The 27,960-nt window shown below is 36.8% G+C and overlaps 2 protein-coding genes and 1 long non-coding RNA gene across 6 annotated transcripts; 1 reads left to right on the top strand and 2 right to left on the bottom strand.

Annotated features, from left to right (window-relative positions):
• The first annotated feature begins 282 nt into the window (after window positions 1-282).
• supt5h (SPT5 homolog, DSIF elongation factor subunit) lies at window positions 283-22,106 on the top strand. Of its 3 annotated transcripts, none has more exons than XM_079611354.1 (30): window positions 394-495; window positions 941-1,073; window positions 2,100-2,244; window positions 2,359-2,424; window positions 3,396-3,407; window positions 4,638-4,707; window positions 4,789-4,857; window positions 4,989-5,054; window positions 5,166-5,196; window positions 5,287-5,355; window positions 5,593-5,844; window positions 5,994-6,083; window positions 6,437-6,507; window positions 6,598-6,703; window positions 6,795-6,888; window positions 8,134-8,270; window positions 8,885-9,040; window positions 9,149-9,295; window positions 10,816-10,962; window positions 11,051-11,176; window positions 11,262-11,346; window positions 11,563-11,691; window positions 11,816-11,918; window positions 12,622-12,749; window positions 12,829-12,934; window positions 13,016-13,174; window positions 13,252-13,420; window positions 20,331-20,534; window positions 20,806-20,901; window positions 21,483-22,106. In XM_079611354.1, exons 2-30 carry the CDS (start codon window positions 984-986, stop codon window positions 21,621-21,623), a joined length of 3,264 nt encoding a protein of 1,087 aa, XP_079467480.1. In that variant the 5' UTR covers window positions 394-495; window positions 941-983; the 3' UTR covers window positions 21,624-22,106. The 3 variants fall into 3 exon arrangements, with proteins under 3 accessions (XP_079467482.1, XP_079467480.1, XP_079467481.1); XM_079611355.1 differs by having other exon boundaries at window positions 431-495; window positions 944-1,073; XM_079611356.1 differs by lacking the exon at window positions 3,396-3,407 and having other exon boundaries at window positions 283-495.
• Window positions 15,668-18,715, bottom strand: LOC306997840. Of its 2 annotated transcripts, none has more exons than XR_013797458.1 (7): window positions 18,617-18,715; window positions 18,388-18,526; window positions 17,972-18,012; window positions 17,427-17,545; window positions 16,342-16,441; window positions 16,164-16,259; window positions 15,668-16,025 (listed from the first exon to the last, which is right to left on the bottom strand). It is a non-coding gene; the product is annotated as an uncharacterized lncRNA (long non-coding RNA). The 2 variants fall into 2 exon arrangements; XR_013797459.1 differs by lacking the exon at window positions 18,617-18,715 and adding an exon at window positions 17,670-17,697 and having other exon boundaries at window positions 15,889-16,025; window positions 18,388-18,528.
• On the bottom strand, window positions 21,996-27,099 carry rnaset2l (ribonuclease T2, like). Its single transcript, XM_079611357.1, has 10 exons — window positions 26,963-27,099; window positions 26,776-26,869; window positions 26,543-26,597; window positions 26,281-26,348; window positions 26,059-26,116; window positions 25,895-25,962; window positions 23,620-23,733; window positions 23,497-23,545; window positions 23,330-23,404; window positions 21,996-22,470 (listed from the first exon to the last, which is right to left on the bottom strand). The coding sequence occupies exons 1-10, from the start codon at window positions 26,970-26,972 to the stop codon at window positions 22,279-22,281; spliced, it is 783 nt and encodes a 260-aa protein (XP_079467483.1). The 5' UTR covers window positions 26,973-27,099; the 3' UTR covers window positions 21,996-22,278.
• Window positions 27,100-27,960: the final 861 nt, after the last annotated feature.

Below are 27,960 nucleotides of genomic sequence, written 5' to 3'. Positions count from 1 at the left end.
GGAGATTTAAAGCAAACTTTTTATTTGTTTTTTGCCGAAATTAGGAAAAATCATGTGGTAACAGGTTTGCGTTGAAATTGTTCTACATGTAGGCCTATAGTATTTAATTTTTAAACACAGGAATTGTGTGAAGTAGGCCTACTAAAAATCTTTCATATTTCCAGTAGGTTACTTTAGTGCACATGTCATCACACAGAGAGGGCTGATATGCATGTGATTGCAGAGTTTTTTTTTTGTACCTATCTTTGTTGGCTATAAAAGACGTTATCAGGAGGAAAACTCAAGTTTAAACAGGTACTGATTGTTAATCAGCAACTAAACACAGGATGAAGTTCTTGCACCACAACCTTTGCGTGCAACAACATGGCTTTCCTCCCAAGCACGAGAGGGCGCCGTGAAGCTCTCGCGCTGCGTGTTGCTTACGGAAGTTTAAGGAAAGAAAACAACATTGGCCTTCGCTACCTGATAGAAGCAAAACCAGACAGCTGTTTAAGGGTAAGAAGACTTTTTACTCGCTTTTAATAATATGCTTTGCGGCATATGGGTTTTGTGATGAATTAAGACATGACTGTCGCACGGAGTTTTTTTTGTAAAATAAGGGGTAGGTTGTCCAGCTCATGTGCTAATGCCTTATCGGCTGGATTTAGCAGCATTAGCTAGAGCACATCACATCACCGTAAACAAATAAAATGCAAGAAACCCGGACCAAATTAGATAGACTATTAATGCTTATCTGTAGTTTTAAACATGCTGGTCGTGTTATGCATACGCGAAAGAGCTAACATACTGTGTTTAATCAAATCGCAGCGTAAATCGCATCATTCGCTTTGTGCACATTCTTCTAGCATGTATCGTGTGATGTCCATGATTGAATCTTCCATCTGTTTGTCTTTGTTATTTATTAATTGCATTTTACGTGTAATGTATGTGGTTTATCCAGTAGTATTCCCGTCTGGATAACACGGAAAGAAGAAAACGACGAGATGTCCGACAGCGAAGACAGTGATTTCTCCGATAATCAGAGTGCTGGGAGCAGCGAGGCTGAGGAAGCTGAGGAGGTGGAAGAGAATGAGGTGAGACAAACAGCTCCTCCTTCAATGTTTATAATAAAACAGCTGGAAGTCTATATGTACCTTTGTATGGCAGCCAGAACCGTGCTTTACCACTGATCTTCAAATAAAATATGAACATATAAATAAATAAACATACACTACACACACAGCCGAGGGATGGCAGACTCTGGTGACATCATCCAATCGTACTCCCTCGACGGGACAGTCCCGCTTTCAAGTAGGCGACTTCAGTAAACACAACTCCAGCTCTTCAAAGCTCAAAATTCTGAATACATATTATACAATTTGAATGTTATTTTTAATGTGATGTCCAAAAATCTTTCAAAGGGTGTCCTCATTTGTAAAACTTTGTAAAAAAAAAACTGTCCTCATTTGTAAAAAAGTTAAAAAATCTATGTTTGTCCTTTTTTGTACTGAAGTATGTAGGAAAAGTTTCAAAGTCTCATGAAAAACCAAAGCTTTTCTCCAAATTGCGGATAAAATTAGAGAGTGAGTAAAGAACGCTTCCTTTATAATCACTGAAGCTGTCAGTCAGTTCAGCGCAAACTCATTGAGTGTGAAAACTCCTGTTTTAATCAATAAATGTCAAATCTGCACAATCAATCTTTTATTTAAGATGTCGCTGTGTCTACGGTTTGTTATTATGAGGATTTGTGCATGTGCAGAACTTGGTAAACTTGCTATATATAAACTCATTCAGAGTTTTGAGAGATTTTGAGCAGATTCTCGCTACCGGAAACTAACAGCTCTGATTGGACATTTAAAAAAAAAAAAAAAAAATCCCTGTGATTGATTTGCTATAATATTCTACGCTGCACAATCATGTAAATGGACACTTTGGCCCTACGTTGGACTCGCATGACATGAATATAACTTTATTGGTAAATAGTCTTAGCCAGATGGCACTGCAAAAAGTGTTGTCCATTTTGAAGCTTATTTTATCTAATAACTGCGAGTTCGGATCTCGATTTGCCTGTACCATGGTCAAAAGCACATCCCTCACATCACAATCTCCCTCACAATCAGGGCAGTATAACTGGCAGTGACAAGGCTGCTGAGGAGGAGGGAGAAGATTTGGAGGATGAGGAGGAATATGATGAAGAGGAAGAAGAGGATGAGGACCGGCCCAGGAAAAAACCTCGGCATGGTGGCTTCATCTTGGACGAAGCAGGTTCGAAAAAACCCTCGCCAACATATATTTCTTATATTAAACTAATTTATAACATATTTGGCCTTTTTTGCATACCTGAAAAGTGTGTATAAAGATGTATCTCTGTTTGACTAGATGTTGATGATGAGTATGATGATGAAGATCCATGGGAGGATGGTGCTGAAGACATTTTAGAAAAAGGTGCGACATTTTTATTAACTATTTCTGCATGTTTTGCTGAAATGCCTGAATTGCTTATATACATTTACTGTTTATTTTATAGCTGATGTAATGATGTTTCCCGTATATATATATATATATATATATATATATATATATATATGCCTAATATAAACTTGCAGGTGGAGTTAAAATCTCTGTTGATATTGTGTTGCCAGTATATGCTTTATATTATATCCATAGCTTAAAAAAATGAAGAAGTGAATTAACAACAGGCTGTACATTAAATGTTGTATAAACTGATGCCGGTAATTTGAATGTATTTCTTGCTCTCATTGATTCTTTATTTCTTGTGCATGCCTCCTTCAGTTAACGGTAAACCAACTCCAGATTTCTCTGTTTTTTCTGTCTAATTGAATGATTAATTTCAAATCATTTTCACATTCGGTAAAATCCATTCCCATTATCTGCATCCCTCTAACATCTGTTTGTGATGTTTAAAGCTGTTTGGCGAATGTTTAATTTGTTTACATTTCTAAACAAGGAGCATGGATGGCAAATACATTTTTTGCATCATCAACATATTCAGTAAGGGTTAATAAAGGCGCCATTCATTAAATACACCATTCATTAAACAGGGGACTGTATAGTGGGGACTGACTGAGTTCTGAAAAGGGAACCATATGGTAATTTGCCTGAAAATGCTCCTTTGAACAAAAAATAATCCCAACTCCTTATTTTGATAGTATTCAATTGTGCTTATTGTATTGCATAAGCTAACAGTGACATGACATCATTATCACGTAGTTTCCATCTTTAAAAATATATCACATGTTATGAATGTTATGCCTGCCCATCAGTGGTAATTTCCATTTCTTTTATTTCTGTTTACCTGATCCTGTTTATGCCCTTGCCTGAAATTGCTGTGTACACATGACTTTGTATTATGGCTCATGTTCCTCCCTTCCTCCCTCAACACTGGATTTGATCAGAAGAGGCTGAAGGTATGTGCATAAATCTTCTGGTGTGCATGGATATTCACTTTTATTATGCCTCAACCATGTGTTCAATAGCTGTGTTTATATGCACCGCTTTAGGTAAACCTGAATAAGTTCAGTCCATTGCAGATTCTGAATGTACACTACCATTCAAGCCACTGTGGTCAGTAAGCTTTTAGCAATGATGCATTCAATTGATTTAAAAGTGACAGTAAATGCATTTATATTACAAAGATAAAAAATAATAATAAATAAAGTCGTTCTTTTGAACTTTCTATTCATCAAAGAATCATTCAAATAGGCATTGCAGTTTCCGTGAAAATAAGAATAAATAAGAGATAAGAAATGTTTGAGCAGCAAATCAGCAAATTAGAATGATTTCTGAAGGATCTTGTGACTTAAGACTGGAGTAATGATTCTGAAAATTCAGCATCACAGAAATAACATTTGAAAATATATTCAAATAAAAAATGATATTTTAAAATTGTAATAATATTTCACCATATTACTATTTTTACTTTATTTTGATCAACTAAATGCAACCTTGGTGAGCATAAGAGACTTCTTTCAAAAACATTTTAAAAATCTTACCGACCCCAAACTTTTGAATGGTAGTGTACTTTTTAAATGACATTTTCTTGCAAACAATGTTAAAAAATCGTCAAAAAAATTTATATTAAAGGAATAGTTCACCCAAAAATGAAAATTCTGTCATCATTTACTCACCCTCAAGTTGTTCCAAATCTGTATGAATTTCGTTTTTCGGTTGAACACTAAAGAGATTTTGAAGAATGTCTGTAACCAAACAGATGGCGGGCCCAATTGACTTCCATAGTAATTTTTTTTCCCCATACTATGGAATCAATGGGACTCATCGACTATTTGGGTACCAACAATCTTCAAAATATCTTCTTTTGTGTTCAGCAGAAGAAAGAAATTCATACAGGTTTGGAACAACTTGAGGGTGAGTAAATGATGACAGAATTGTTTTGGTGTAGTAGTAATTTTTGGGTGCACTATCCCTTTAAGTTCTGCACCACATCTCTCAATTGGTTTGAAATTTTACTTGGATCGAGATTAATCGGTGTATTCAGCTTGAGGCACTAGTGTTAAATTATTAATGGGTTATTACACTGCATATAAACATAGCTACTAGCAGTTTTTGAATTTTCCAAAAAACATTCTAGCCACAACATATTTGTTCTTTTTGACGCTTATTCTGTTTTCATCCGTTAGTGTCCAACATTGACCAAACAGTATTGGATGAGGATCACTCTGGTTCAAGGAGGTTGCAGAATCTCTGGAGGTTTGACAACTGCACTAAACACACTTTTACATGGCTGAATCTGAAGAATGCAGATCATTTTAAATACCCATTTCTCTATAGGGATTCACGAGAGGAAGCTCTGGGGGAGTATTACATGAGGAAATATGCCAAGTCCTCAGGAGGCGAGCAGTAAGTACTTGAAATAATGAAATGCATGTCTGACTTCAGCACTTGCCAGTTTTGCAATTAAAGGAGTGTTGGTTAACCTCATGAACCTTTTTGCTTTTAGTTAAACATTCTTGTTCTGTTGTTTACTTCAGTTTCTATGGCGGCTCTGAAGATCTTTCTGAAGACATCACCCAGCAGCAGTTGCTTCCTGGGGTCAAGTATGAACAAAAAAAAAAAATCAATTTATTGATCATTAGATGTGCTGAATTAAATCTATATATACACATATAAGACCATTGGGCTTGTGTTAAGAGATTGTTCTCTTGCAGGGATCCTAATTTGTGGACCGTTAAGTGTAAGGTTAGTTCTGGACATATCTAACATATGGCTTACGAGTGCTATGATGTGGCTGCAGTATGTGCACTGTTTCATTCTTTTGTTTCTCTGTAGATTGGAGAGGAGAGAGCTACTGCCATCGCCTTGATGCGAAAATTCATTGCTTATCAGTGCACTGACACGGTAGGTTTTCTATAGGCGCAGAACTTTATGAACATAAACTTGGGTGCATTGTGTAAAACCTTTCCTTGCACCTTGATGTTTTTCTTGAAATAGATTTCTCTGTCAATTTTTTTGTTTGTTTTTTTTAATTGTAGGCCAAGAGAGAAGAAAACTGCAGTGCAGACAGTACATTTAGCATAACAATGTTTGCTTGGAGGTGTGTCGTGCTAAAATGTTGTGCTTTGTTTCTCTGCACAGCCACTTCAAATCAAATCAGTGGTGGCCCCTGAGCATGTCAAAGGTTATATCTATGTGGAGGCGTACAAGCAGACCCATGTCAAGGCTGCCATTGAGGGTGTTGGAAACCTGCGCATGGGCTTTTGGAATCAGCAGATGGTGCCCATTAAAGAGATGACTGATGTGCTGAAAGTGGTTAAGGAAGTGACCAACCTTAAACCCAAATCTTGGGTTCGTCTTAAGAGAGGCCTTTATAAAGATGACATTGCCCAGGTGGGTACACCATAACACTTGGCTGTATGGTTATAAAGAAACAACTACAGTGTTTTTTGGGTTCAGTTTAATTTAATTTTTAGGTTTTCACTACGGCTCTGTGCCAGGAGAACGTTTTATGAATGTATCTAATAATTTGCCTTTGCCAGGTGGACTACGTTGAACCGAGCCAGAATACGATCTCACTGAAAATGATTCCTCGTATTGATTTGGATCGCATCAAAGCCAGGATGAGTATGGTGGGTTATGTCATCATCATAGTGTATTTATACTACTATAAATATATATTAATGTTTTCAACATTGATAACAATAAATGTTTTTTGAGCACCAAATCAGCATATTAGAATGATTTCTGAATTATCATGTGACACTGGAGTAATGGCTGCTGAAAATTCAGCTTTGCCGTTACAGGAATAAATTACATTTTTAAATATATTATAATAGAATTATAATATTGCTGTTTTTACTGTACTTTGATCAAATAAATGCAGCTTTGGTGAGCATAAGAGACATTCAAAAACTTTAAAGGTAGTGTATATCCACTGTGACATTTTAGTGACCTGATCCCGACTTTATTGTTCATTTTACAGAAAGACTGGTTTGCAAAGAGAAAGAAGTTTAAGAGGCCACCTCAGAGGCTATTTGATGCTGAAAAGATCAGGTAAAAGTGCACTTTTTGATTTTGAGTATCTCATAATCACATCCCACAGAAACATGTCAGTCAATCTGACACATGTGCTCTGCTCCACAGGTCTCTTGGCGGCGAGGTCAGCCATGACGGTGACTTTATGATATTTGAAGCCAATCGCTACAGCCGCAAAGGCTTCCTGTTCAAAAGCTTTGCCATGTCAGCTGTGGTAAGACACTTCACGCTCATTCTAGTTCTGCATGTCTGTCTAATCGTTCCTTATTGGTTCACTGGTGCAACCCATGTCTCTTTTTGCACAGATCACAGATGGGGTCAAACCCACTCTGTCAGAGCTGGAGAAGTTTGAGGACCAGCCAGAGGGTATTGACCTTGAAGTAGTCACAGAGACAACAGGTAGACAACCAGACAACTGTAGATCTCTGCAACAGTGCATCAAAACAAGAAAAAAAATGATTGCATGGAAAATGCGCAATTACGGTGTATGTATGTGTATATATATATATTAGAGATGCACCAATATTTAATGTATCTGCCGATTATTCAGAATGATATCGGGCGATGCTGATACCGAAAAAAAAGTCTCCCAAATAATGCTGCAAACTATAGAGAGAACCCTCTCATTTGGAACACTATAATATAGGTTGCATTTAACAACAGGGGTATTATATTAAAATGCTATTTATTTTCAGATATAATTACACTCAAATAAAAACTGAAATGTTTGTTCAACTCAGTTGCTCCTATAAGGTTGTTTTCAAAAGCACTTGTCTCCATTGCAAATGTATTCTAACACGTATATAGTTAATAAGCTCCTCTCTAGTGTTTTTTATATGAGCTTTTTTATAGCTGAGGTAAAAGCAACATTAAGTGACATTGTTCACAAGCTGTTTTATTGACATCTTTCCGCCGTTGAAACACTGATTAAGAGATTACATGAGACGTGATACAGATTTTGGAAGTTGTACTGTATCTTTCAACATACCTTCTGATATTCATGCATGTTTTTCTAGATATAATTTGTATTAAAGTGGAAGAAAAGACCGGCGCTACAGCGACCACGTTAAGAGTGTTTCTAAATTATGAAATTCATTTTCGATTTGCGATTATTGGATGAGGCGCGCTACAAACTATGTTTAGTATAGGGAAAAAACTGCAGACCTGGCTTGAACTACGGGGGACTCATAGGGTCAAACAGTAACTTTAACTTGCCCTAAATTCAACACGAGAGATTTTATTCACACACAGTGTGAGTTGCAACCCTTTGATTGACCGGATATAATCGTCCCTGATCATAGGCTGTTTTTAAACAATCGGCTGATGGCCGATAGAGAAAATAATTACTTTTATCGGCCGATACATTGGTGCATCTCATATATATGTATATATATATATATATATATATATATATATATATTTGTGTGTATACAGTATCTCTATATGAATGTATTTACATACATATGTACGTGTGTGTATGCATGTTTGTATGTATGCGCGCATATATCATCATGTTTATACGTAAAAAAAAAATACATTCATATTTTAACTGCTGGAAATTATTGATCATGATATTTTTTGTTTTACTGTTGATTATACATTTTTGCAAAGGGAATCAGAAAGATTTTGTTTGTTTGTTTACAGGTAAGGAGCGAGAGCACAATCTTCAGGCAGGAGACAATGTGGAGGTGTGTGAGGGAGAGTTGATCAACCTTCAGGGTAAAATCCTGAGTGTGGATGGCAACAAGATCACCATCATGCCCAAGCATGAAGACCTCAAGGTGAGCAAATCAAAACAAGGCATTGTATTTTGCCAATTGAAGTGTGTAATTTCAGTGCCATTAGAGTTGCGAAAGCTTTGCATTGAGAGAGTTCAGTTCAAGTGTTTTGAAAATCCCATTCTGCAATGCCTAGAGGTGTTTCGGCTGAGCACGTTCAGTGGCAGGGTGATTCCAACACGTAAAACTGAACCACATCATAAATCGTTCCTGGCGGCTGCTATTAGGGTCTTTAATGTGCAAAAAAATAAGTCTGGTGTCTGACTTAGGTAAAAAATATAAGAATAATATATATATATATATATATATACACATGTCCTTAGTAATATTTAAATAGAGCATGTATGCTTTAGTTATTTTTGTTTGTGTATTTGGTTTTAGTATTATTATTATAGGATATAGCATGTTTTTTAGTTAATATATTATAGGGTATAGGATGTTTTAGTGAAAGTTAAGGTAGATAGATTGATGTTGTCTGTGTGTGCGGATTGAATGTGGTTGCTGCTATTGTAACAGATCTAATTTCCTGAGAAGGATTAATAAAGTATTTTTAAATAAACGTGTCCCTTTTTGCACCATGATTATTGCTTCACTGTCCTGTCTTTGTTTTTATTTAGGACCCTCTTGAGTTTCCAGCTCATGAGTTGAGGAAGTACTTCCGTATGGGTGACCATGTGAAGGTTATCGCAGGGCGTTTTGAAGGTGACACGGGCCTCATAGTCCGTGTGGAGGAGAACTTTGTCATTCTGTTCTCGGACCTCACCATGCATGAGGTAGGTTTCTCTAGTAAACCATGGAATACCCCATTCAGAAAAACACACAATATACAGTTGTCAATGTTGTGTGTTCTTTGTCTGATGTGATGTCTCTTTTTGCTCCAGTTGAAGGTCTTGCCCCGGGACTTGCAGCTGTGCTCTGAGACTGCATCAGGTGTAGATGCAGGAGGCCAGCATGAGTGGGGAGAGCTCGTACAGTTAGACCCCCAAACTGTAGGTGTCATTGTCAGGCTGGAGAGAGAGACCTTCCAGGTAAAGTCCTAGAGAAACCGATGAGTTCAAGTGTAACGTAAGCAAAATCCAGTAGGATACTGATTCTTCACAGCAATAGCACACTGTTCACCATAGTTTCTTTAAAGGGGAACTCCAATTTTTAAGTTAATCTTGATCGTTATACCTTTGTGAGTACTGTCTATATATATATATAAAAAAAAAAACGGATTGGTGCTTGCAACACGGAGCTGCTACCGCTAATGCCCAGAGCTCCCACTCAGCTAAAACAGCAGTTATGGGGGCATATTCATAAAGAGTGTTTTTGTGCCTCTTAACAGACACAAAATGCAATTAAAATGTCTTTCCAACATGAACAGGGTCCTTGCATGACAACAAGATGTGTTTACCAACTTAGCCATTGTTTAAATTCACCTAAATAGTGTTTTAGACGGCTAGCTGTAGTCTCGCGCTGAAGTCCAGTGGGAACTCCTGTTGTAGCCGGAAAAAGGTAAATAGAAGTGTGCAGGTGGGAGGAGCGTCGTGAGTGTGAAGAGTGTGAGGCTAGTTCTTCGTCTGTATACTCGGGTTCGAATAAATAAGGACGACCATCAAACTCAAAAGCCTCTTCCATGTGTTCTTCAAAATCTTCTATATTCTCCATAGTTACGTTACGAACCATTTCTTCTTAATTTGTGAGCAACTCCAATCATTACTCTTCTCACACACACGACGCTCCTCCCACCTGCACACTGCTATTTACCTTTTTCCTGCTACAACGGGAGTTCCCATGGGACTTCAGCACCAATCCGGTTAGTTTTTTTTTTTCTATAGACAGTACTCACAAAGGTATAACGATCAAGATTAACCTAAACATTGCCCGGAGTTCTCCTTTAAGTTCAGTCAGTTAACTCTGTGATCAACTTGGCAATGTTGTTAAGCGGCCGCATTGTATTTTAAGTATAGCCCCGAAGCTTGCAATTCAATAACATGTCAAGTCAGAGCTGTTTGGTCATGTTTGTGTTTGCACTGGAATGTTTCCACACTGCTGTTATATATGCCTGTATGAATTTCTTTCTTCTGCTGAACACGAAGATATTTTGAAGAATGTCAGTATCCAAACAGTTAACTGGTCCCATTGACTTCCATAGTAGGAAAATAATAATACTATGGAAGTCAATGGGACCAGTTTGGTTACTGACATTCTTCAAAATATATTCCTTTGTATTCAACAGAAGAAAGAAATGAATACAGGTTTGAAACAACTTGAGGGTGAGTATATGATGACAGAATTTTCATTTTGAAGTGAACTATCACTTAAGAAAATAATTATTGCATCTCCACAACCTTGTTTACTCTATCCAGCTAAATAGTTGAACTTTGGCACACTACTGTTCAAATGTTTGATAATAAATATATATATATATATATATATATATATATATATATATATAAATTATTATTATTGTTTTCTTTTTTTTATGTTTTTGGCAAAAAGTATCTAATGCTCAACAAGTCTGCATTTATTTGATCTATTTTCTCTCACAATGATTTGTTTTTAGGTTCTGAACATGCACGGGAAAGTTTTAACCGTACGACACCAGGCAGTGAACAGACGGAAGGACAACCGCTTTGCTGTCGCTCTCGACTCTGAGCAAAACAACATCCATGTGAAGGATATCGTGAAAGTCATTGATGGACCTCATTCGGTACCTACCAGAGACCTGGGACAAAGGGTTTTGACATTTACTGTGTAACTGAATGGAAGTTAATATTCTCATTGATGTAATCTGTCAGGGCCGGGAAGGTGAAATTCGCCACATCTTCAGAGGCTTTGCTTTTCTTCACTGCAAGAAGCTGGTTGAAAATGGAGGCATGTTTGTTTGTAAGGCACGTCACCTCGTTCTGGCGGGCGGCTCAAAGGTAGGTCTGTTCTACACCTGTGGACAAATCTTATGTTTTTCCCAACTTTCCTATCCTAAACAGTCCTTGTCCTTTGTTCCCAAAGCCCAGAGATGTGACCAATTTTACAGTGGGGGGCTTTGCTCCTATGAGTCCACGCATCAGCAGTCCAATGCACCCCGGCGGAGGTGGTAAGCGTGTTTATTTAAGTAACAGGGTTGTGCCACATAGTGGTTGAAGATTGGGGTTTTTAATAAAAAGTTTGCATGTTCAAATACTGCAAGAGGTTTTTATTATGCATTTAAACAACATCTGGTTGCCTTTTGAGCATTTGAATCTTATTGATATAAGCTTCTCTTATGTTTTTAAACTGGACATTATCTGTTGTGTTCTGGTCTTCCCTCCAGGTCAGCAGCAGAGAGGTGGAGGAGGAGGAGGAGGAGGAGGAGGTGGTGGCGGCATGGGTAGGGGCCGCGGACGACGAGACAATGATCTGATTGGGCAGACTGTCCGTATATCCCAGGGACCGTACAAAGGTTAAATAATTTGAAACCAACTCTATTTGCTTTTTGTTATAGAATGCCATGAAATGTATACATGGTAAATGTAACTTAAGTGCCATAGCCACAGGTTTTTCAACACCTTTATTCAATTTCACAGGCTACATTGGAGTTGTGAAGGATGCCACAGAATCAACCGCTAGGGTAGAGCTCCACTCAACTTGCCAAACCATTTCTGTGGACCGTCAGCGTCTTACAACTGTGTATGTTATCAGTAATCTGTCTGCAGTTTTTAACAAAAAACTCTGCTTTCTACATTTGTTTATTCCATATTTATGACACAACTTCAAGCTACCATTAAAAGTGTATTACTCTCAGTGCTGCTTAACACATTTACACCACACGTTTTGCCACCGGGGCGGATCTACCAGGGTGGCACGGGGTGGCAACTACCACCCTAAGAAAAAGCATTGCCACCCCAGATTTTTCCAAGTATAAAATATAAATGTAAGCAGTGCATGGACCCTGATGATTGCCGCTTGAAGCTGTATTTTGTATTTAGTTATAGCATAATGTTGATTGAATGCTTATTTGCTTTGGTGTTGCCACTCCTCACAGTCCTCATGCCACCCTTTTAATAATTTTCTTGATCCGCCCCCGTTTCCCACACAGAAAATATAAATAAAACTAGCAGGGATCCACAACTATTGTTTGACAGTTCTGCCTCATTTCACTGCAGACGGGTTTGTGTTTATCAGACTGTAGGAGTTCTCTGAATGCACAGGGATAGATAATGCTGGAAAAATGTTTGCATATTGCGTAGTACATCAAATTCCTGAGTAGATTTAGTGTGTTGATATCTGTGAATCTACCATTTAAACATTTTTTTTTTTTTAAACAAGTTTCTTCTGTGAACTTTGTTACCCTGAATATCCTATCTCAATCTTTTTGCTCTCTTTGAACCAGTGGTGGTAAAGAAAGACAAGGAAAGTCTTCCACCCATTTACGAACCCCAATGTATGGTTCCCAGACGCCCATTTATGGAACTGCCTCACGTACTCCAATGTATGGTAGCCAGACACCCCTCCATGATGGTAAGAAACAATATATTTTTATAGACCTGGATGTTCTGCAACACATTTCGTTTTTTAAAAAGTACTTCATTGCTCACAGGAAGCCGTACTCCTCACTATGGCTCTCAGACTCCTCTGCATGATGGCAGCAGGACGCCAGGTCAGAGCGGCGCATGGGACCCCAACAATCCAAACACACCATCACGGTAAGAAGCGGAGTGAGACGATCAGTGCAAACAAACAATCTCGCATACATACCAACTTCATCTCATTTTCCCTGTTTTCAGGCCCGATGACGAATATGAGTTCGCCTATGACGACGAGCCCTCTCCGTCTCCTCAAGGCTACGGTGGTACGCCCAACCCTCAGACTCCTGGCTACCCAGAAGTGCCCTCTCCACAGGTCAACCCTCAGTATAACCCTCAGACTCCTGGGACTCCTGCCATGTAAGATTTCATTCAGATGCTCAGATGCTTGTGATCTGGCTCGAACATCTCAAACTGAGTTTGTTTTTGCACCGTAGGTACAACACCGACCAGTTCTCCCCGTATGCAGCGCCCTCTCCACAGGGGTCCTACCAGCCCAGCCCCAGCCCTCAGAGTTACCACCAAGTGGCCCCAAGCCCAGTGGGATACCAAAACACGCACTCGCCCGCCAGTTACCACCCCACCCCATCACCAATGGCCTACCAGGTAACGTTTTGGCAGCTAAAAAAGTAGTAGTTGATTTACACTAAATGCACTGAAATATTTTCAGGGCTCCAGACTGCGACCAACGACACATGCAACCATTTTTTTTGAGTGTGCGAGTTAAAATTTTACGTGGTCACATTTGTGTGAGTGCATGGTCACTCACTTAATCGGTGTCTGCCTACCTGCACTTTCATTAGAAATTGATCTAGTCTGTCACATATTATCGACTAGGCGAAATCGGCTATTCTCCTGTAGTAGACCATTACAATAAAACGTCAAGAAGTAGCAGTTAAACTGCCGTTTCAAACTGCAAGCGTGACCAGCGTATATTTTTTTTCGCCATGCATGTTAACCAATGATTGCATTCACACTGGGAAATGGAGCGTCGCGTGCCGAGTTTATTTTTGCTGCGCTACTCACTCAATTAAAGTGAAAGCACACTTGATGGACAAAATACATATTTTAACGTCTGAAGAACGACAGACAAGGGAAGCTCTGTTCCTGAACTTTAAATCGGAACGCATGAACAACTGTACATAAAACGCACCAGCCTAACTCACTCGCTCGTTTCTCTCTACCCGGCCTTTTCCGAACCGCGTTAACCCTATAACTGCCGGTGCAAAATAAAACAGCAATTTCACAACAGTTATAAAGAGAGTATGGTATGTGAGAATATGAAAGTATGGTGGATTATAAAAACCTGAAGTAAACTAGCTTGACTTGACTTGACTAACTAGCCAGAAAATATGATATATAAACTTTCTTTTAGTTATTATGTAAAACACAGACAGGTAGCCTATATAGGCTCTAGCACTACCCAAATCAAACCCGAGTGTGCTTCTTTTTTTTTTAACGACTAAATCGACATGATCGACATGTTTATTGTTCACCATTTACATGCGAATGTTACGCCTTTCCGTGTTAAACTTTCAAGACTATCTTGTTTTTATGAAGCCTGGCTGAAACGGCTGAAATTCGTGCATGCGCAACAGTACGCCGTTGTGTCAGCAACTGCTGCTTAATGTCCCTATTATTAGTCATGTACACAGGATTTTTTTATGTTTTTCATTTGTTAGCACGAGGTCTCATATCACTGTCAGTCTTTTTACATCAGTGCAAAATTATGCAGAGTAAGACAACTATTCATTAATTCTATGTTGTACCAAAAAAAGGGATTATGACCAAATCATGTGCTGGTGTGACCAACTGAGAAAGTTAGTCTCAGTTGGAAAAGTTATTTTTTTTTACCTTAACACTGAAACCGAATTAAAGTTTTAATTTAGCCCAAAACTAAAAATGTTTATTTAATAATCAGTTAGTTCAATTTATTTGTATAAATGATGTATACAATTGCTGTCATTATACAGTACGAGAGTGGACTCTAGAAACAAAATAAAAACTATCACTGGCGCCTGCACGGAGTGGATACATCAGATGTGGATTTAAAACATAGACAACAAAACGGTGTATAGATACAGTACACTACCGTATGCGTTTTCATATTATAAAGTAATACATTTGTTGACTAGATGTTCCATTAGTAGAGAACGGCAGTATGTTTGCTGTTGAGGCTGAGTTGGTGCTAACATTAGTAGTACCTCAAACATCCTCAAAATACATGCAAGTCCTACCCAAATGTTTAATGTGACGATTGTTACCATCTGTTTGCAATAGTTTATATCCAGCTGGTTTTATGTATTTGTTAGCCAAGAAAGTTGCATATTTAAAGCTAATGATATGAGAGCAAATTGATATGTAAATGCAGCCAACAGAAACATATAAACGCATCAGAAACGCATCCGGATTGTACTGTAATACATATTTTATTGTTTTGATTACTGATAACTGTTCTAAAAAAGAAGCATATAAAATGACGTAGTCAGTAAAAAACGCAGTGTCAAATTAACACTTAAAGTGTTAATTTTAACACTACTCCGGATCATATATGGTCCCAATCTATCTAGAGTAAAAAGTACACCGTTTGTAGTGTTGAATTTACAGTGTTAATATAGCACCTTACAGTGTAGAAAAATTACACTTCGAGTGTAAAGTGTTACACTTAAATTGTTGTTTAAGTTTTACACTTGGGGTTTTTAACACCCCTGGTGTTGATTTAATTCCATTGGTTTTACACTATTGGATTACACTATAAGTGTTATTTATAAGTATTCTGTTCAGTGCAAAAACTATTTACACTATTATATAGTGTTAATGTACAAGATAAAATCAAGAGTCTTCAGACAGATGTATAAATCCAAAGTTTATTTAACAAATAGGCAAAGTGGCTCCTTTATAACATATGCCAGATGTGTAAAGGTCAAATTATCACATTCATGAGGAGTTGCAAGAAAAAAAAAGTCAAGAAAAAACATAAAATCATGTTAATTTGCCTAGACATGAAGAAATATGACAGGTAGATTTGAACAAAATTGCAGAAAACTACTTGTCAACAGTTGTGTAGCATCCATGTATGCAGTTCCTCTTTGTCCCATTCAGCGAACAGGAAGTAGTATTTGAGTTTATTGCCATATCAGCATCACCGGCCGCGAGCAGGTATGCTGTGTGGTCTCGTCAATGCAGTCAAGGTGGTCTTGTATGCTGGTCCCTGCCAAAGACAAAAATAACACTCAAAGTCAGCTCTCCAATTGGCCGTCTTTATATTCGTTTTCCACAATACAATCAACACAAATGGCAATATTTTGAGGCAGACAATAGGCAGTGTGACAGAAATGTCCAAATGTACCTTTTTGGAGACGACAAGGTGTTGTTCAGCTTGATATGAGGACATCTTTCCAGGTCTCTTGCAGGAGACGAATTGATGCAAGATCGCTGCCCCATTCTAAATAACACGTGACAACTTCAGCAAAATGCATTCATGCATGAACGTGTATAGATAATCTTATTCTGAACTATAGTCTAACCTGAATCATCATTTTCATCATCTTGCACAGCAGATTCTGCAGTCAATCAGGTCCTTGAAGGTCTTGGGAGAAGCCTTTCCAGGAACTTAGCGGAGGTCTTCTAACCAAAAATCAAAACAAAAACAATCAAACAGTTACATAGCATAATGACAACCATCTCTCTCAGGAACAATTCTGTTCAGATGATTGTGTAGTCACAGAGTATTACCGTTCACACCTGGCATTAACATTCATCTTGCACAAGCGAACAACTCGAAGTACAGGTGTAAACGCACCCAAGACGCATTGAGATTCGATTGTTCTGATGAGGTCTAGGCCACATTTTTTTATTAAAGGGATAGTTCACCCAAAAATTTTAATTCAGTAATTTACTGGCCCTCAAGTCGTACCAAACCCGCAAGACTTTCTTTAGTCTTTGAAACACAAATGAAGATATTTTTGATGAAATCTGACAGCTTTCTTTCCCTCCATTGACAGCTACACAACTACCACTTTGACGGTTCAAAAAGTTAACAAAGAGATCTTAAAACTAATCCATGAACCAAGCAGTTTAGTCCAAATTTTCTTTTTCTTCTGTTTATGTTGGTTGATTCATGTTTATGTGTGAATAAAAGTCTAAATTCAATCTATTCATCACAAAGCGATCAAGTCTCTTCAGAAAATTTGGACTAAATGGCTCAATTCATATGGGTTCGTTTTATGATCTCTTTATGAACTTTTTGAAGTGTCAAAGTGGTAGTTGCGTGCAGTATTCTTGATATATTTATTTGAGTTTCGAAGATGAACAAAAGTCTTTTCGGGTTTGGAATGACATGAGGGTGAGAAATTACAACAATTTTACACTTGTGTGTCAACTAACCCTTTAACTTTTTGCAGTTTAATATCTTGAATTAACACAATGACATAGTGATTGATGTGTCATCATGAATTATGACAATCAAGATACATCAATCACCCAAGACATGTACATTTCAGGTCTGAACAAAGGCATTGTGTGGTTGCCCAGTTAGGTTTAAATGTTTCATGTTAATTCGTCATGTATTAAAATTTGTACTGCACATAGAATAAAATATAATGACACTCACGATTCTGGATTCATCTTCAGCATTCTGTTGCTTTCGTCTTCATTTCTGTTGCTTGGTTTCTGTAGCAATCTCATGAGAGGAGCTTCCTTCACTTGACACTGGAGGGTTCTGGGCCAAATCTATTGAAAAAGGATTTGAAAAAAATATGTCAGTTGATGCTAATATTTCCAAAATTCAGTAATGCAATACAATTTAAATTGGGGCTGTAAATAAGGTAAAAATAATTGTGATTATTGTGATTACCCTTAATTTCGATTATGCTGAGAGATGTCTATAAAGCATGGGTGTAAAATTATTTATATTCAAAATGTGCATTTAATCTGATTATTGAATACATTTATATAAGTTAAATGAGTAATAAGGCATCTTAAATTTAACTTGATTTTAATACGCATTTAGAATTTATTTATTAATGGTATTTATAATGTGAACAGAACATACAGATTCATAATAATAAAATGCAGACAGATAAATAGTTAGGACATAATTTATCCCAAAATAGCATGCAGTATGAATTGATAAAGACTGATTTCAAGCTAAAGTACCTGTATGCTCTGCCAGTGCATACGCAAATGTTACCTGTAAACTGAATTGGAAGACAGATGGATTTACAGATTAGCTTTAATGCACTTTCACAATGTTTGAAAAAAAAAAAAAAAAAACTTGATGGGAAGTTCGTATGTTTGTGTCTTGACGGCGCAGATATGACGACATGATATTCAGTGATAAGAACAAACATACAGATATGTAATTCTTACTTAAACATAGGGCGAATAAAACGTTTTTAAACGCTCCCTCACCTCAGTCTACAAAAAGTGCATTTGTTGTTTGCACTGCGCGCTAATTTACAAGATAATTAAACGAGCTGTTAATAATGCGCATGCGTCACAAAAACGGAACCGTTAACGCGTTCATGTATAACACAGCCACTTTTATACACACAAAACGAATATAAACTTACCATTTGAAGAATTCTCTCATCTGCGCAGAAAAAAGAGGCCCAAATGCTGCTGCTGTTTCAGACCTCCTCATCAACTTTACTGCCAGGCTTGTCGTAAGACCGGTTGAGGCCTCGGCGCGACTGAGGGCGGGAAGGCTTTCTGTCAACAAACCAAAATGAAATGAGCTAAAAATATATTTGTAATACAAATATAATTTATAATACAAACGTATTTTAAACGTTAAATCACCTTCATCCAGGAAATCAAATCGTCATGAGAAACCTTCACATCATTCTGTAACGTTACATCTCTGCATCTAATGAACTTGACGAGCTTCCTTAATCCTGACAAAAACGCGGTTTATCATTTCTAAATGTGTTCACCACCATATTTTACCAAAAATGTTAACAAGTGTATTTACTTTTTTATTTTAGAAAGAAAAAAGCATTAGCAATTCAACCTACCGTCTCGCTCGCATGAAGATAAAATGGCGTCGTCGTCTTTCGAGACAGCAGTCATCGAGGGGCGGAGTCAATACAATTCGGCGCGTTTTTTTTTTGCACTTTCAGTGTAAAAATAAAATTACACTTGTAACTACACTGAAGAGGAGTGTTTTTTAACATTGTTGATTGTTAATTTAACTCTTTGGGAATTAATAACTTTTAACACTGCAATTTTTACACTGCCGATTTTACTGTGTACAATATACATATGTGCACGGCAGGACATGGAGGGCTGGGGGCGCCTGGGCTTCACTATATGTTTGGTATGACTAGCCTAGTCAAAGTATAGATGTGATATTAAATAGTCATTATAATACAATAAAATATAGGATTGTGCTCTCTGTCGAGAGATGAAACCCTGAAATAACACTAAGCAATAAAGTATGGAAGTCGCAATTGCGAAAACAAGTCAGAATTGTGAGATATAAACTTTTATATCTTTATATCTTTTTAACACATAATTGTGAGTTTGCAACTGCTATGAGTTAATTTAACATAGCAAATGACTGTATTTATGAATGGGTAGCCTAATTTAATCATTTACTCAACCGATTCGTTCAAATACGCAGATTCTTTGAGGAATAAAACACTGTATTACTCAGAGATGCAGCGGTTCTGCTGTTTGTTCTGTTTTCTTTGACGGAGCAATAACAGAATGTGTTGTGTCTATGAAAGTTACTCAGTAACTTGTTGCTTATGGAACTGTTGTATAAAATCAGTGTCACATTTGCGATCATGCAAATATTCGGGATGTGTGATACCTCAATCATAGACTTGTGTTATAAATCATTAAAATGGGTTTTGGTTTTTTTGGATGTCATTTCTGCCCCACTATAGTGTGATGGCAGTGGGAGGGGAGAAAATGAGGCGCTAAAGTAGTATTTTTAAAATACTTTTTAATGAAGTATTTTTCATTGTTATATCGTTAATTTCAACATTTACTAATGCATTTTTAAATGTTTAAGTTTTATGTTTACACTTATTTAATGCACTATGAACTAACATGATCCAGGTATTATTAATACATTCATATTTATTTATATTTAAAAAGTACAATACATTTTCATGGCTCAGTATGTTGTTTTTTGTAATAAAGTTAAGCACTATTTTACTTTGAGTGTTATGTTTGCAAAGCTTTGTGCGATTTCTTGAATGGGTTCATGTTTCAACTGAAACCAGCACTGACTAAATCTTGTCAAACCAGCCCTATAGTTTGCGTTTACCTGTTATAGCTTATCCATCTTGCGTGCACAAAATAGACACCGACACAGTCAAAACCGGAGAAAAGCGAATTAAACGTTGCTATTGTGGTCAATGATTTTGGGCGTTCTAATATCATTTTATTTTTTAGTTGTTTCAGCGAATATTTTCAGTTGGCGCAATTTCAGTGCATCACTAGCTTGGAGCAGCAATAAGAATCCTTTTATTTGAATAAATCAGTATTGAATTGTGCTCCTCAGGCCAGTCCGAGTCCCAGTCCGGTAGGGTACAGTCCCATGACTCCTGGAGCTCCATCTCCGGGAGGCTACAACCCTCACACCCCTGGATCTAACATCGACCAGGCCTCCAATGACTGGGTTACCACAGATATCATGGTGCGTGTGAAAGACACATTCCTGGACGGAGCTGTCATCAATCAGACCGGCATCATCCGCAGCGTGACTGTGAGTGAAGTTTAGTGAAAAGTAGATGTGCTGAGACAAGCAGAAGCATGTGGGTTTTGGCTTAGCATATTTTCATTTGGGTTGAGATGCCCGGGGCTGATTTTGTTAATGGATTAGGTGTGCCAATGTTATCATAAGATTTATTCCCTGTGCCAAATTTATGGTTAACACGATTGTTTTTTGAGATATCACGACTTTACTCTGGAATATGATGTTTAGTTAGTTGGAAAAAAAATCATTGATGGAAGTCTTTTCTTCTTCTTTCACACAGGGGGGGATGTGCTCGGTCTTCCTCCAAGACCCAGACAAGGTTGTTAGTATTTCAAGTGAACACCTGGAACCTGTTACGCCAACCAAAAACAACAAGGTACTGCTGAACTTATGGAACCTTTTTCCAATCTACTAAATATCATGGCAAGATAATTATGATCCAGTTTGTACTGCTTACAAATGAACAAAAACAATGTTCAACATTATGTAACATGCATTTTTAGATTTCACTCTGTTCTGTTATGCATTTTTATATTTTATTTATACATTTTTAAAGAACTCCACAACCATAATCATGAAAGTAACAGCTGCAAGAACCAATGAAGCATTTTTTGCAATCTGAAGTCATTCATGAATTAAAATCCAAGCCGCAGACAATGAAGTGAAGACTCAACCAGCCCAATTTTTGCTTGTCTCCGTTAACTTTTTTCCTCATCGATGCAGCTATTTTGTCAGATAAGGGGTGAGCAGTGAGGAGTTTAGGAAATGAAGCAGAGCCACACAGGATATCACTTAGTTTTAAGCATGTCTCTCCTCCCGCTGAACAACACGTGCTAAATTCACTGGAAACACAGACTGGCTCAACTTAAAAACCTTGTGATTATGTGTGTTTCATAATCGTTTGTTGTAACAGTTGAAAAAAAACGTTTCTCTGAAATGAATACATGTGCTCTTCAGGTGAAAGTGATTCTGGGAGAGGACAGGGAGGCCACAGGAGTCCTGCTCAGTATTGATGGTGAAGACGGCATTGTTAGAATGGAACTGGATGAGCAACTGAAGATTCTCAATCTCCGCTTCCTTGGGAAAGTGGAAGTGTGAAGACAACCACACATTTAAATATTGAATGCTATTTGAATGCAGATGCTGCAGATTAGTCGGTTTCAGTGAGCTGCTTTTTTTTTTTTTTTTAATTGGTCGAACATTTTAGTGGATAGTCTGTTTTCTGTTTCATCTGTGGTGTAGAAACGTACTATTTGGCAAATTGATTCCATGTCAAATAAAATGTGAACTGTGAGTTCCTAAATCCATCCATCCTGAGTGTTCGCATGAAATATTTAATAGCTTTTGGCTGTTTATTTTAAAACATTTTACTGCCTGCCAATATTTGGAACATGGACCATAAAAAGGAATTCCTTTTTTTTTTTTTTTTCACTTGCGTGTGATTTGAGCTCCAGCAGTTCAACCACTGTGTCCTTCCACCACCAAACTTTATTCAACATCATATTCCATTACATACTGAACCTTTAATGTCATTGACAATTGGTGTATATTCTGAGTACATTAAAGGTCTTTCAAAACACTTTAACCCTTGTAATTTGCATATTTTTTGAGATTGGGAAAAACACCCCAAGTTTGAATACTTTAGGAATTATGTACTGTAGCATTTTTCTTTAAATAAGTGAATCGGGCCTGAGAACTGAAAGAGGACAGTCAAACGTGAGAACATAGTGAAAGTCCATAGCTACAGCTTCTCTTAGTTGCAGGGCTCATGAGGATTCTCATAGTTAATTGGAACGTAAAAGATGGTGGTGTTCTTTGGACAGGGATGTCCTGGGCTGTTAAACCACGCTAATGTATTCAACACTTCCTCTTGTTCTTGTTTGGTGCATCCAAGGGTTTGGTTCCTGAAGAGATGGATCTTCAGCTGGATCCACGCTTCACGACCCTAAAAATATGGAAGGGACTGTTATGCTTTTGGGTTTAGTACTGTTGTAAAAAAAAATTATCATTCATTCATATAATTTGGGCTGATTGTTGATACAGATTTTCCAATTCATCTCAGTATATGTCCATTATAATGTAATTCCTTGCATATTTGATACAATTCTCAGTGAATATACATGCCAGTATTCTGTATTGATTCAAAAATATGAAAAAAAAAATGTTTTTTACATTCATAAGAGTCGGTAATCTGTAATCAAATATTTTGGTAATCTGGCTACACTTGTGCTGTAAGTTTTTGATTCACTGAAGTTATTTCCTCGTGAATCACACTGGATGTTGTTTTTGCATGATCCTTGCAAAGCCAATTGATTAGAAACACATTTCTTGCCCTTAATCTGTGCTACACTATTTGTTTTTGCATTGTTTTGTTTTTACCAATCAAAATAGGTTTTAAAGTCACCATGAATTTAAAATGTACAATTCTTATTTATGGAATATTGCAGTATGTATTAGGCTATAAATTATTTATCTGTGCACATAATTTTTATTTTTGTCTTTGTAATATTTAATCAAAATAACTTCCCCTCCCTCTTGTAGTGTTTAATGATGCAACCTGTAACTAAAAGATCACGGCAGTAACAAACCACAACCATCCAATCAATTCCCAATGAACAAAAATCAAGTCCCGTACGTCCTACATTTTTTTCTTTCTTGTTCGATAAGTTGTTTTACTAGGTTATACATCAAAATAGATAAGAAAACACTATTGCAACTTCCGTTTCATGTCGACTTTTAACCCAACTCAATTTATACGTTTACTGACAGCCTAGCCTACCATTAAATTAAATTTAACATCATACCTCGCTGTCTGTCACACATTGCAAATCATAGTTGTTTCCAAACAGCGGGGCCAGGGCGCCACGGATGTCGTCATGCTGCAGATCACATAATGGAAAGATTGATGAAGAGTTGTTTCATATGTAGTAAATGGGCTACATCATGATTCATGACGAATCCAAATACTTACCTTATATGACACATCACATGAGGTTTTGATTCCGGAGCTTTCCAAGACACTACAAAAACAAAAATGGAATGAGGAAATAGATGAGCTCATGATAAGATGATAATCTGTGCTGATAACACCCACCTATCAATGTCAAAGAGTTTCCGAAGCTTGACTGCGGCTTGGAAATAAAGAAGCGGTGAACCCATTGTCTCCTCGCAGCCTGCACACGTCCCGTGTTTAATCCATTCCTCCCTCCTGCCAAATAAATCGATCACTATCACAATACATCTGAGATGCTATCAGACACTGTTTAAAACCTCTGTTTATTGACACTTTCTCACAAGTGGCATTATGAAATCAAGAATGCAGTATTTATTATAAAGGATTTTCCCGTGCAATTTTTATTTATTTATTCCTATGCCCTCGTAAACTTTAATCAATACAACTTTAAAGTCAGCATGAAAATAAGTTGAGTCTTTTCTTTTCTATTGTGATAGCCTATAGGCATGAAACGGCTTATCGAACAAGAAAAACAGTGTAGGGCGGGGCTTGATTTTGCACACTCGATTGGATGGTTGTTGTTTGCTATTGCTACTGTGATCTCATGTGAGTGACAGGTTGTCCCGCCCTCACGCCAGTAAACACGTCATCAGAGACAAGAAGAGGTGTTGCTGCAAGATGGAGGGGGAAGTTATTTTGATTAAAGATTACAAGGGCACATTATTTAAAAAAAATATTTGCACAGATAAGTAATTTATAATAAATAAATAAAAACTGCAATATTCCATAAAAAATAAGAATTGTCAATCTGATTTCATGGTCAAAGTGCGGCCACATTTATTACATTTAAGAAGCAAAATTTCACAGCTCAAACAGAAGTCATTTTTAAGTGTGCCGAATTTGCATGACCACAAAATCTGTGCAAAACCCCTATTGCAATGACTGGATTTCGCCTGTGAAATTTTGCCAAGCTAAATGTGACAGCACCTTCACTATGGAAAAGTGTCGATGAATATATATGAATATATATGTAATATATTAATACAATTCAAGCTGTAAGACAGGCTTTATGCAGACCTTCACATGAACAAATAGGAAAACGAGTCTCGTCGCAACTGATTGTTGGAGAAAGTGCAAACTGACAGCCAGTGTTGGTGGTACAATACAAGTAATGCGCGTTATGTAATCAGATTACTTTTTCCAAGTAACTAAAGTAACCCATAACTTTTACATTTACAGCAAAATATGTTACTTTTTCAAATAAGTAATGCAAGTTCCTTTGTTTTTCCATTTATTGACATATAAATTGACTTGCAGAGATGTGCCCATGTGTGCCCTGCAACATGATGGTTATTGTAGTTCTAGACTAAATGCGAGCATTTACTCATCTCACTCACCTGCACAAAAACAGATTCAGTATTCCACAAAATGAATAAAAACAGTGAAGTGCAAACTCAGAATATTAACAAAACTGCAATAATTGCAGCTGACCTTTGATGATCCAATTTAACCCTGCTAATGCTAAATAAAGCCAAATTACTTTAGTTAAACATCACATTTGCATTTCTTTTTTTCTTTTTTTTTTCTTTTTGCTGAAAAGTAAGTGTTAAACTTTCTTCTTTTTTATCCTATGCTGAACTCTGAACTGCATAGTGTACAACTCCTACAACTTTTACCATATCTTTCTATGGTAAATAGTAAGAGTAGGGCTGCGTTCCAGTCCAAAATTTTCCCCTAGGGGAAGTGCTTAGGGAAGTTAGCAAAAGTGGACTGTAACGCAGCCTAGTATGCTAGTATGTGGTTCCGAATTCAGCACTATTCTTCTGCAATCCAGAATAGCAGCACAGCTGAACCTTTAGTTTGAGCTGCGCCCTCTACTGTACAGGTGTGAATGTGCATTTCCTTCTGCCTGAGGCTTATTCATTTAACTTTTGGTGTGAAATGTGAAAGGGCCCTTAAATTTGCTAAAAATATAACTTTTGTTGTTGTTTTTCTTGTTATTAAAGAACAAGCAAGCAAGCCCAGCCCAGATTAGAAAAAGTAACGTAACATTACTTTCCATAAAAACTAAGTAACGCAATTAGTAACTTTTTAGGGAGTAATGCAATATTGTAACGCATTACTTTACAAAGTAACTTTCCCCAACACTGCTGATGGATTCTGTGGACCTTTAAGGTAATCAGCTTATTTTGTATTGTTGCCGTTTAATTAGATTGAAATAATTGTAATATCTAAATGTTAGTGAGAAGAAGAAAAATATAAAAAAAACTTTAGATATCAATGTGCATATGCAATGGACATCAGTTATGCTCATCTTTGCTTGCTCATTTTTTAAGTATCTTAAGTAGCCTGGAACAACTCCATATTCAACAAAGCACAAATAATAAAACATGAAAAGATCATAAGACATGTTTACCAGAAGAAGAAGAAGTGTTTTCCTTTGATTAAAGATGGCCAGAGCTGAGTGAGTTCAGGCTCAATTTCCTGAACATAAACATGATCGTTCAAATTGAATATATATATATATATATTTTTTTTTTAAATAATAAACAAACAAACCGAGGATTGAGACACGTTTACCTGAAGATGGGAATGAAATACCGGCCAGCATTTACAGCAGTAACCTGTATGCATAGGCCTAAGAGTCGTTAGAAAAACACAGTTAAATATAAAGAATTTCTGATGTCTTTTTGTTTTTTTTGGTCATCAGAATATAAATCTCAAGATTTCAAAATAAAGAAATGAATAATGTTAGAGAAACAATAAAAAAAATACAGTGGGAATATCAACTGAATTTCTCACCATAGGCCATGGATGGTCCAGTTGCGAACAGTCTCGGGTATTTTGCAAATGGTTTTGTTGTTAAGACCCTGTGGGAGGATGGGAAAATATGAATTGTCCTGTTAAGAAGTGATAGCATGTGCAACATGAAAGGCAGACTTCACAATCAGTTTTCAATATCAATGTGAGTTATAAGCTTCACATGATTTCAGCTGGATTGCAACGGAGTGTTGTGTAAAGTTTTTCTAGCACTGTTGTGATGTATAAAAATATAAAGACATACTATACAGAAACTCCCAGGCCACTGAAGAGTGAGTTGCATACAAGTCCAGTTGCAGCTGAAAAAGCAAAAAATGAAAAAGCAGTGCACTTTTTCTCTCTCTCTTTGCTGTGCCACATGTCTCTTTAAACATCCATCATTCCTGACAGATTAACGACTGCAGGTGCCTGCTAGTCAGAAACCTAAACGTATATATTATGATTTATTGATTTGAAAATGTTGAATAATTGTCTTACTGCTTCGTGACAATCCCAGAGCAATGTCCGTTATCAAACGCCAGGACCCAACCAGTGAGCAGAGCAGCGGTGCAGGCCCAGAGGATGTGTTTGTCTGAAACAATACAGTTTAAGTCTATGTATAGAATTCAAAACAACTGGAGTCTGAGGTTAAATATAGCTCTTGTAAATAATAGAAAATGCTTACCATAGCTCATGGTGATCCAGCCGTTTTGAAATCCTGTGACAGAGTGCCAGCTTCAGTTTCCTTTCTCTGGTAATGCAGAAGCGATACATCTAGACTAGAGGATGCTCTGTTTGCATGCCCGAGAAAAGGAACCGATACTGAGACACGTTACGAGTAGAAAGAGACTGGGGAGAATTTGAGAAAGTCAATTTGTCTCGTCTGTTTCTCATATGAAAAAGTTTTCTGCAACCCAGGGTGAACGGGCTGAAATGGTTTTTGTTTTTTGAAATCAAAATAAAAAACCACACAGTGTAAAAAATGATATGATCAATAAGTTATGACAACATATGGTTTTACATTGCTTTTTAATTAATCAAAATCAGTTTTCTTTTTTATTTTATTTTTTCAAAATACAAAAAAAAGTTGTATTTCAAAATTATCCTCATTTTTAAACTCAGTTTAATGTCATTTAAGTTTAAATTAATTAAAAATCCAAGTTGATTGTACTTGGAAAATTTAAGGCGGCAACTTTTCTTTTACAGTGCAAAAACAATAATTTTATATTGTTGGCTGTCTTTTTTTAAAACATCCTTTTATTAAATGTGCACATTCCGCCTTAATACAAAATATACATGATATTATTTTACAGAGCAAAATTTCACTTAAAATTTCCTTTGATAGATGTAAATCATAATGATAATGTAATGTAAAGATATACAAAAAATTCTGTGCTTATTTTCTGATGGCTATTATTTCATTATTTTTCTATTTTATGGTAAGTGAAGTTGCTAATAGTTGGGACAAATTAAATGCTTAGTTGTTTTGTTTTATTGCATATATTCTAATAATTGATTTTGTATAAGTATATTTCCGAACTGCATAACTTAGACTGATAACAGATCGCTCTAAATTGTAATGTGGACTCGTCCACTTTCTTTAAAGCTACTTTGAAAAGATGTGTATTGTGAAAAGCGTTATACAAATAAATGTGAATTGAATTGAATGGCATAACAGCTCAT

The sequence above is a fragment of the Phoxinus phoxinus genome (assembly GCF_949152265.1).
Source record: "Phoxinus phoxinus genome assembly, chromosome: 4".
Lineage (NCBI taxonomy): Eukaryota > Metazoa > Chordata > Actinopteri > Cypriniformes > Leuciscidae > Phoxinus > Phoxinus phoxinus.
Note: the sequence above shows the minus strand (reverse complement) of the source record. Positions and strands in the feature narration are given on the sequence as shown.

Bases quoted from the DNA above. Each gene is read 5' to 3' on its own strand.
- rnaset2l (XM_079611357.1), bottom strand. The intron at 26,117-26,280 runs GTGAGAAATTCA...AACGACTCTTAG, and splicing joins TGGACCATCCATGGCCTATG to GCCTATGCATACAGGTTACT. The intron at 23,546-23,619 runs GTGGGTGTTATC...TTGTTTTTGTAG, and splicing joins AAACTCTTTGACATTGATAG to TGTCTTGGAAAGCTCCGGAA.
- supt5h (XM_079611354.1), top strand. From the start codon at position 984: ATGTCCGACAGCGAAGACAGTGATTTCTCCGATAATCAGAGTGCTGGG. The intron at 11,692-11,815 runs GTTAAATAATTT...TCAATTTCACAG, and splicing joins ATCCCAGGGACCGTACAAAG to GCTACATTGGAGTTGTGAAG. The intron at 12,750-12,828 runs GTAAGAAACAAT...CATTGCTCACAG, and splicing joins CCAGACACCCCTCCATGATG to GAAGCCGTACTCCTCACTAT.